General features: G+C 34.4%; 1 protein-coding gene across 1 annotated transcript; it reads right to left on the reverse strand.

The window, feature by feature from the left end:
- Positions 1–850: 850 nt before the first annotated feature.
- LOC114396020 (zinc finger protein 10-like) lies at positions 851–2,142 on the reverse strand. The gene has a single exon (XM_028357921.1). The coding sequence runs from the start codon at positions 2,054–2,056 to the stop codon at positions 914–916; it is 1,143 nt and encodes a 380-aa protein (XP_028213722.1). The 5' UTR covers positions 2,057–2,142; the 3' UTR covers positions 851–913.
- Positions 2,143–10,993: the final 8,851 nt, after the last annotated feature.

Here is a 10,993-nt window from a genome sequence, read left to right on the forward strand (position 1 = left end):
TCAATGGTAAATATGTTCATGCATGGAAAGCTTTTTCCAGCAACATATACAAGAAAATTCCCATAAATAACATATCAATATCTTTCAAATTTTCAAAACAACCATTGACATGAAATCTCGAAGTTGAGACTTCAATTTCAACTCCAGTTTTCCGCAAGCAAAATGAAGAGTGAAGATATTTGGACATGCATTATATACAAACACCTCATCAATATCTTTCATTTTTTTATCTCTCTTTTTTTGTCATACTATATTATCAATCTTATCCATTATTTATTTCTTCTCTCTTCCTATCTCTCTCAAGATGTATATACAACCAAAGGTTGTCCAAGAATCATTTTTCCAAAATGAACTATTAAACTAAACTGCTAGACCATTTTAAGTTCTGTACCAGATTTAGAAAACCTGTTTGCATAAGTTCTGTCAATTAAAATGTGAATAGAACTCATCTTTATGACTGGATTTGTAGCACAAGAAAGATTTTCTATATGGCATTAATACAAAGAAACAAAATTAAACTATAGGGTGCAATATAAGCTCGTTATCTAGTCATAAAATTTCTCATATGATATGCTATACATCGCACTAGAATATATGTTGTACAATTTACATGTATCCTAAATAAATGTCTTGAAACGTTCCTACTAAAAAAGATAGAACCGTAGTATATCTTATATATGCTTTTTATTAAATGATCCTAGTAAAATCGATTGAGACATTAATTATAATTGCACTCCATGATGAGCTATAGGTTGTCTGTGATTGGCATATATTGGTATTATCACACATCCAATCAAACGTGAAAATCTTCCTTGCATGGTATCGAAAGAAATAAACAAGGAACAAGAGGAAAACCATAAGAGTAAAATTATATTTATAAACAATATCGGTGCTTCGTATCTGTTACTACTTACTATACCTTGGACCTATAACCAAGCCTTAGCTCCAGATCTAGTTCTTCTATGGAACTAGGGCTAAATTCATACATCTGTGACTGCATATGATGCCTATCAGCTGAGCATGATTTGGGGAAGAATGGAATGGATGAAGCATCTGCTTTCCCCTTCTTGAAACTTGTATATTTCTCCTTAGTCTCAAACTTCACAGGTGGGTGAGGTTGATTCATAAACAGGTTTAAGATCACAGCCACATCAGTTTTAGCATCATCTCTCTCAGTACTCCTACACCCAGAATCCAATCCCTTCAACATTTTCTCAACACCAGCTTCAGGATCGAGCCTACGTGAACAAAATCTGAAGTCTTCAGTTAAATTTGACATGGATTTGGAAGGAAGATCAGGAGAAGACTCAAGACATCCTTTGTAAAGTGGAATCTGGGGTTTCTCTCTTCCTCTCTTGTTGATTGATGAGGCTAAAAACTTGGAAGGTGAAGCAGGAGCATGAGAATAAGGATCAGAATTAGGGCTAGTGTTAGGAGCCAATCCATCAAGAGAAGATGGGTATAAGTAACCCAAAGAAGTAAAAGAAATCTGAACTGAACTCTGCTGTTGAGTGGTTTTCTCAAGACCATCACTGAGGATTTCATTCTGATCAGGGCTATATGGCTGCTTCAGTCTTGCTCTATCTCTTCTATGAACATTCATATGGCCACCTAAAGCCTGTGCTGACCTAAATTCCTTTCTGCAAAACCTACAAGAATATGATCGTGGTGGCCATATGCAACCAGACCAAGCTGCATCTTTTGCAAAGGCTTGTTCTTCCCATGAGTAGTCATCATAGGAGGAGGGGTAATTAGTAGGTGAATCAATACTAGAGTTCATAGAGTATTTTCTCTTAGTCTTGATCCAACAATGACCCTCCTCCATTATGAGAGTATGCCCACCTTGAATCAGGAAAAGGAAATGAATTAGAGAAGGAAATTGTGGGGTTTTGGATGGGAATTGAAAGCTACATGAGTCTAATATGGAAGGAGCATGAGATAGATGTCTTAGAGAAGAGAGTGTGTGAGGAAGGGGAAGTGGTTGGTACTCTACCTTGAATGTCTCGTAGTATAGTCTTTTTTTATTGTATGATATTTTGTGGTTGGCTTCCACCATAGTCAATAAGGCATTAGTATGAATACTCCAAGTTCCCGTTTTTCCTGCATTTTCTTTAAGAAAGGAAGAAATGCAGCAACAACTTAGAAAATTATTCGTGTGGGTCCTTAAATTTCTTACACAAGATGTGAGGTGGAGATAGTGTAGTACTGACTCAAATGAAGAAATATGACTAAAATATCCTCTATTGAGAGATCCATCGAACGTGCTGTTCGGAATCACTACTAAAAAAATTAGTTTTTACGACACACTAACCACATCGGTCCTCCTAAACCGATGTGGTATAATAAGCGGTGGAAATTTCGTAATTATAAAGTTAGAAAATGAAGACGATGATGTACAAATCCGTCTTTGAATTGCAGAAACATTACTTCAACAACATTGCTTTGGTGAACACCATCGTGGTTGGCGCGGCATTATAGTCACGTGACTTGAACAACACTATGGTGACCTCAAAAGACTAAGTTGTGCACCTTAGCTACGTTAAGACTCGAACAAGAGTCAATTGACCCCTTTATCACTCAGTTCGCATCGTCACTCAACTTTCCCTTCCTCAGTCATCGTCACTCCTTCATCATCTTCTATCAGCTCACCCCGACTTACGGTGGTCATCGTGACTCAGGTCACCCCTTCTGCGGCGGTGCACCCCTAGCCTCTCATGACTTAGGTCACCTCTTTCCGTGTTTGCCCAAACTGAACCCTTGTTTTGTTGTAAGCTTTCTTTTTTGTCCCTCTTTGACATTTGTAGCTATTTTCCCTTTTCATTCTTTTATTGAAAACAGACAAACAAGCAAACAACTATTTTTTGTGATTTTGAAGAAATTATTAAAATTTGATGTTCATGAAGTTGGTTTTTTTTTATTCGAATTGTTTTGGAGTCAAATTCGGGTCTGTTTTCTGCTCAACCCTCCAATAATTTTGCATTTCTTTGTTATTTTTAGGCAAGCAGGAGAAATGAAGTGATGCAAAGGCAATGTATATGGTAAATTAAATTTTTATGGAACTGCTTTTCTGCTGAAGATAGACCTTGACAAGCAAATAGTATCTCGATATTACACTCCCCTGTGTATTTGGAATAATCTAGATTCTTCTAAGTGTTCTGATTTTCGAAACTATCTTATACTTTTGGTCATAGTGGCATTGGTGCATGCTATCTCCTTGAATGATGTATGGGCTTGTATTTAGTAGTATTTCTGAACAATGCTGAACCTGTGTGAAATTGTAGGAAGAATACTTTATCCTTTTATCAAAGTATTTGGTAGTATTTAGTAGTATTTTCTACCCATGCTGAACCTCTTGGTCATACTCTTGATTTTTTTTTATCAAAGTATGAACATTATAGTTTAGTGTTTAGTAGTATTTCAGAACCTAGTTACAATTGTGTGATAAAAATTTGAGGAACATGCAATTGATATATACATAAACGATAAGTATAAGTATATAAGACAATTTCACACAGGGATATGTGCTAAAATGTGCAATCTCACATAATTATAAGTATATAAACAATATGAAAACAACTATGAACATGCAAGAAGAGTAGTTAAGGTCCCCATCTTTGGTTAATTCATGTGGTTTGGTAGGCCGAACTTACTCTTGGTAGAGATCTTCTAGTGTTGTATCATTCATTTAAATTCTTCTAACTTCTTTAGTAATTGGAAGAAAAAAAATATAACTATTATCAGGATTTTTATCAAAGTATGGACAAGAATTTCACCAAAAACAATCAAATAAATACATCATTAAAAACTGTTATTTCTAAGAGAATAATGTTTATTTGGTTCTTAATTATTGTAATTTGATTTAACTTGTTTGAGCTTTGAAGAGGAACATTGAGCTGTAAAAGTCATCTAGTGTGTATGGTATTTAAATTTAATTCACATTTAATATTTTTCAAAGATAAGAGCTAAGGTAAAGTGGTTCCCAAATTATAAAGTGCTTTATGAAAATTCTCAAGGAGAGGTTCAGCATTGTGCATTATTGAAGGTAGAATATCTACCCATGATTACGCTTCTATACAAAATAGGAAATATATGTAACATCTTAGGTAAATAGTTTGCATAGGTTAGGTTTGAAGTGATCTATGATCTGAAAGGAAAATGCATAAGTAGAGTTCTATATTTGTTATAGTCTTGTGCAGTATATATTAGTTTAATGTTGCTTTGAATCGAATTCTTAAATTCTGAGATAAGAAATTATTTCCTATTATTTACATTCTTTACTAAATTTTGGAGATGAAAATGTGAATGTATGTATACATGATTTTGATGATGTCAAAGAAGAATCTAACAAGGCTACTTCAAATGATAAGCATTTGCTTCAAGAATAATTCAAGATTGCTTCAACAAACAAAGCCTTGTTTCAAGATTCACTAAAGACCAAGCCTTGCCTTAAAACAAAGTGCTTTCAAGACATGCAAGGCTCTGGTAATCGATTACCAGGAAGTGTAATCGATTACCCGAAGACAGGGTTGAGAAATAGTTGTTGAAAAAGGTTTTGAATTTGAATTTTCAACATGTAATCGATTACCATATGTCTGTAATCGATTACCAGCAACGAAACTTTGGAAATTCAAATTCAAAAGTCATAACCCTTCAAATTATAACTGTGTAATCGATTACACAAACATTGTAATCGATTACCAGTGGAAAGTTTTCAGAAAATCTGCCAACAGTCACATCTTTTCATTAGATTTGTGAATGGTCATCAAAGGCCTATAAATAGGTGACTTGGGCACGAATTTTAGACAGAGAGTTTTGCTTGGCAAAAATGTCTTATCCTCTCAAAAGACAATGAGAGAGATTCCAAAAGAACTTCATTGTCAAATGCTCTCTCAAAAGAAATCCTTGGCCAAACACTTGCAAAATCTATAAGGATTCCTACATGATCTTTATTGTAATATTTTTCTCTTGAAGAGAGAATTCTTCTTCCATTCTTCTTATTCAATGAGATTGGTTAAGAGACTGTGAGTCTCTTGTTGTAAAGGATTCCTGAACACAAGGGATGGGTTTTCCCTGTGTGGTTCAGACTTTGTAATGAATTTTACAAAGATAGTGGAAATCTCAAGTGGGTTGCTTGAGTACTGGATGTAGGCACGGGTTGTGGCCGAACCAGTATAAAACTGTGTTTGTATTCTCTCTTCCCTTATCTCATTTATGTTATTGCAATCAATTTTGCCTTGCATGTTTATAGAACATTATTAAATTGATTGTTATTGCTTCTTCTGCATTCTAAGCCTATCCCTCTTAAGATTATTGAGGCCACAAGGTCCAACAGAAAATCTGCTTTCAAAAGCTTGCAGTAGCTTGTCTTTTGGCCCTAGGTCTACTTTTTGATTTGTATATTATTCATGATGGTAGAGAAAACAATACATGATTGATGTTGCCATGTTGGCCAACAATTACATATCCAATTAGGGGGATTAAATACACTATGTCTCTCAAACGAAGCACTACCACAACTGATGCAATCCTACCCCGCAAGGGCATTGGCTAGAAGACTCCAAGTAGATTGGGCTAGAGATCCAAGGAAAGGCCCTAGGGTTCTCATGAGCCTTAGGGTAGATTTCGATCCCATGGGCTAAGTATGAGCCCGCTTATCTTTGTAAATATTAGAATAGGTTATTCCTTCGTCTAGGCCTTGTATTTTGGCCATTCTAGTAGTATAGAGTTTTAGCCTTGTATTTCGGGGCATTTTGAGTTGTCTTTGTAATAAGGACTTTTTTTTTGTATTTTCATGTTTTTTGTCATGGGGGTGAGCTTAGCTATTATAGGGGGTGTGTAGCTAAGCTCTAGCTTCTCATCTCAAGGAGGTGAGCTTAGCTATTAGAGAGGTATGTGTAGTTAAGCTCAAGCTTCTTTAGGAATCTTCTTAAGGAAGCTTCTCAAGGAGGTGAGCTTAGTTATGAGAGGGGTGTGTGTAGCTAAGCTCTATCTTCTCAAGGAAGTTTTCTCAAAGAAGCTTCTCAAGGAAGTTTTCTCAAGAAAGCTTCTCAAGGAAGCTACCTAGTCTATAAATAGAAGCATGTGTAACACTTGTTGTAACTTTGATGAATGAGAGTCTTGTGAGACATACTTCAAAGTTCCACTTCTCTCCCTCTTTTATTCCTTCAATTTCGTGCTCCCCCCTCTTTCTTTCCCTCCCTCTTTCTTTTCCTCCATTGAAGCTTCCTTCCAAGCTTCTTATCCAAGGCTCATCTTGGTGGTGAAGCTCCTTCCTCCATGGCTTATTCCATAATGGATGGTGCCTCCTCTCACCTCTTTTCCTTTGTCTTCCGCTGCATCTCCATGATGGAAAATCACCATTAAAGGACCCCATTGAAGCTCAAAGATCCAGCCTCCATAGAAGCCCCACAAGCAAGCTTCCATCAACAACATCCAATGAAGTTATATTTATTGGGTTTATTTCATAATTTGGTTTTGTTTTTTTAGAGAATGAAATTGAAGTCATTCTTAACTTTTTATAAATTAGATTAATGTCACTTACAATAAATGTCATACAACTTAGATCAATCACAGACACAAGGGCCTTTTAACATATCTCATGATATTCCTTATAGTCGTACCACTCATATAATATAAACAACTTACCATGAGTTGGAGTAAAACACCTGAATGCCATACAATTGAAACGAAGGATATGCATACTTCATAAATCAATTATTCCTTTCTACTATCCCATGATTTGGATTGGAACATAGAGTTGGAAAAGTGTTGTTGTCTCACTCATGTCTTTTGTTTTGATGTATGGACAGCAAAAAAAAAAATCATGGATTGGTTGATTTATTTCATCATACCTTCTAATACAATGCATATGCATCTATGGTACCGTAAGACTCAGTTGAATGTCTTTGTTAGTGTTGTACAGCTTCTTTTTATTGGCTTACAAGTTTTTACATTTTCCTCTTACATGTGATGTTGTACTGGTTATGTTGTGCTAATCAAATTTCACTCTTAACTGCATTTGTTTGGTCATCGATTGCTTAGACAAAAGTTTTGTAGCCTACTTGTTGATTTTAGTTTTTTCATTTAATTTTCCTGATAAATAATATGCAACAATATATGCTTATTTTAGTTTTTTCATTTTATTTTGGGGCTATTAGCAAACTTTGGTAACCTACTTCTTGGCAATGGGAGTGATTCTTAATTCTCTCTCTCTCTCTCTCTCTCTCTCTCTCTATATATATATATATATATATATATATATATATATATATATATATATATATATATATTAGTTTTTTCACATAGTTATCTTCACATAATTATTATTGAAATTACAATGTTGATTTAGGCCTTACGGGCTTCCCAGCCAATGATTTGCACTATAGCTTTCTTCCTCAATTCACTCTAGTGTTCTACATCTCAATCACAGAGTATTCAAAGGTTCCACTTCTCTATTGAATGTTCTGCAGATATTGATCATTTGTCAATAATAATAGACATTAATTTGGGTGTTAACTTGTAGATAAAATTTCTTGGTCAGGATGCTCACAATATTGTTGTAGTTGTAGCTGTATCTGTTTGTTCTCCTCGAGACCCTTTGGTTGGTATTTTCATTTTAATGTGATAAGAAATGTAGTTAGCTAAATTTTGAAATTGATTTGTGTGTCCCAACATCCAAAACTTGTGTATGTCCATACATGTGTCTGTGATGCTCTAATAAAGGAGCATATGATCTGCCTCCATATCATCCTTTCTATGCACTATTACAAAATATAGATTTAACATCGCACGATTAACATTGATATTTCAAAAAACTGATGTTAAGAAAAGCACGATGGCATTTTTCTAAGTAAGTCGAGTTAGTTAACATCGATTTTGTCAAAATCGATGTTAACATAATATAGTTAACATCGGTTTTTTAAAAACCGATGTTAACATCAACTAGTTAACATCGGTTATTGAAAAACTGATGTTAACATCAACTGGTTAACATCGGTCTTTTAAAAAACCGATGTTAACCAGTTGATGTTAACATCGGTTTTCTTTATTATAGATAAATTAAAACCCAAAAGGTTCTTTCCCCCCGCGCGCTCAGTCTCAAAAACAAAAGCATCTTTCTCCCTCACCGCGAAGACCTGTAACTGTCGTCTCCTCCTCACCATCGTCGTCGTCGGGGTTCGTGATCGCTCGGGTTCGTTGGAGTCCGACTTCAGCATTCAACACCAACACCAACACTGCACTTTCAGCATTTTAGGAACAGGAACCCCTATAGTTTCATAGTTTCTCAGTCAAGTAATTCCTTCTCTGTAATTTCTTGAAATGAGCTTTGTTATGTTAAACCCTATATGGCTATTTTTCATCACCCCCGTACTCCAAAGTTGGTACAATGTTTATTTAACCCTATATGGATGTTTGTTGTCAAGGGTCACTTCAAATGGGTGTAACTTTTGATAGAAATGTCCGTTTGAGGCCCATAATATGTCAAAACGTTCGAAATTGAAGGAGGAATCCCCAGGCAAAAGGGCTTTTGATCAACTCATTTTTCCAAAAAAATGCCTCTAAGTAGCTCAAAATTAGGATTTAAGATTCAACCACCGATTTTTCCAAAAGTTTCAAGTTTTGTTATTCTATAATAACCCAGTTTGGTCAATTTGCCCTGTATATCTCTTTGGGTATGTTGATGACATTATAATTACTGACAGTACTATTCCTTTAATTCAGCAAATTACCTCTCAGTTGAACTCAAAATTCTCTGCAGCATAGCTTAGGGAAATTTTTTTGGCTAAACAGCTTATCGTACATTATATTCCTATCATTGACCAATGGGCATATGCTTTGACTAAACCCCTGTCTCCTACTAGGTTCAGTTTTTTGAGGACCAAACTCAAAGTGATTGAGTTTGTTTCAAAGACTCAACTGCACACTCACTTAATTATGATAGTTACCAAGTTAACCATAGACATTAAATCAGAAAGTTAACCATAGACATTAAGTTGTATATGCCAAGTTCTAATATTTATTTTCTCTTCTTTGGCTTTTGGTTGCTTCTCTGCGGCAGATTTAGTTGCAAGGCGTAGGGAGTACCTCTACCTTGGTGGTTTGCTTTCTTTTGGGTTGTCCATTCATCAATTGCACTCTTCAAGTTTGAGGTAACTAGCAATGTTATTCTATTCTTTTAGTGTGACTGATAAGCTATATTATTAGTAGAAACATCATGTATTAGATATATTCTATTATGGATAATAAGCAAGTAAACCCTAATGTTGAATGATCCCTTTGTCCAAATGACTACATAAATCAATATGAATTAGAATAATATACTACTGACATAGTACATAAACAAGTCATATCAGAGATCTGAGCAAGTATACGAGCAGGGAATTCTGATATGTATGGATTCCTCGAGCCACAGTCCATTCAGAGATCTGGACAATCGCAATTTGAATCGGAAAGTTACATCAAGAGTTGGATGCAGAGTTCAAAACACGATGTCTACCTTGGAGCCTACCTGAATGGGTAAGTCAAACACAACAACTGAATTTAAATAATCTATACTACTACAATAACCAATATTTGCCTCCACTGCAACAGACACTGGCAAATGGTTGTCATTTTGCCTAAGGAAAACCTAGTTGTCTGGTTTGGTTCTTTACATAATAGGCTAGACAACTACCTTAAGGGAATAATTAACAGGTCAGTATTGTTTTCAATACATTTGCATTAGCATAACTCAAAAACATCAATATTTTAATATTCCTCGTATTCAACAATACTTTGAAAGGACTTTATGATACTCCACAACCTAAATCCAAGGCTGCTACTAGGTGGATTGTTGTAAAGGTACGTGATTTAAATAAAACTTCTACTTATATATACTGCTTATGTGTGTGCACACTAATTATAGTTAACATTTAATTAATATCCAAATTTCATTATGTATTTAGTATAATAGACAAAAAGGAAGCACTAAGTGCGGCTATTATGTCATGCACTGGATGTCCACGATAATCTCAGGAACTTTCAGGAATAATTGGGAAACGGCCGTAATTGTTTATTTCAAACAAAGTTGATTTTCTTATCATTGTTATTACATTATTAATTTATCTTTTATTTGATCATGCAGTATTTTAATGATGTTAGACCATTGGAAGCAGGGAGATTCAAGGCGTTTCGCATCCAGTGGGCACAATATCATCTAAAAGTTAGAAATCAAACATAGGATGTTAGGGAACTATGTAACTTTTGATTACTTAATTAGTTTACCGTACTTTGCATTACATTTTTTACAATTGTTGTTTCACTTTAACATTGAATAACCTTTGTTGATAGTTATTCATAGTTATCAATTGATTTTTTTACAATTAATAGTTTACTAGCTAGTTTTATGCTAAAACCTATTTGAAAGCAGAATCCAAATCATATATGTTGTGTGGGCTGATTTTAAATTTATAGGTTAAATTTTGGTTTTTTTTTGTAAAAATAAAGAGAGTATTTAAAAAAAATTCCTGAAAATAACATCAGTTATTTGTAGAAAACCGATGTTAACGTACATTAACATCGGTTTTTCCAAAAAAACTGATGTTAACTATCAACATTAACACATATGTTAACATCGATTTTTTCAAAAAATCAATGTTAACTGTCAACATTAACACATACGTTAACATCGGTTTTCTACAGAAAACCAATGTTAAGTTACATTAACATCTGTTTTTCCAAAAAACCGATATTAACTGTCAACATTAATACATTTTTTTGGGCGTAATTGTTATTATCAACGTCGGTTATTTAAATAACCGATGTTGTAAATTTAACGTTAACATCGGTTTTTTAAAACCGATGTTAATGATAATACATTCAACATCAGCATTTTCAACATCGGTTAAAAACTGATGTTGAAAGTCATAAATAACCGATGTAGAAAGCATATTTTCTAATAGTGATGAATTTAGGCATAATAGGAAATTGGTTGAGAAAGAATCTAAAGTAAACA

This window comes from Glycine soja, chromosome 18 (genome assembly GCF_004193775.1).
Source record: "Glycine soja cultivar W05 chromosome 18, ASM419377v2, whole genome shotgun sequence".
Classification (NCBI taxonomy): domain Eukaryota; kingdom Viridiplantae; phylum Streptophyta; class Magnoliopsida; order Fabales; family Fabaceae; genus Glycine; species Glycine soja.

Bases quoted from the DNA above. Each gene is read 5' to 3' on its own strand.
- LOC114396020 (XM_028357921.1), bottom strand. From the start codon at position 2,056: ATGGTGGAAGCCAACCACAAAATATCATACAATAAAAAAAGACTATAC.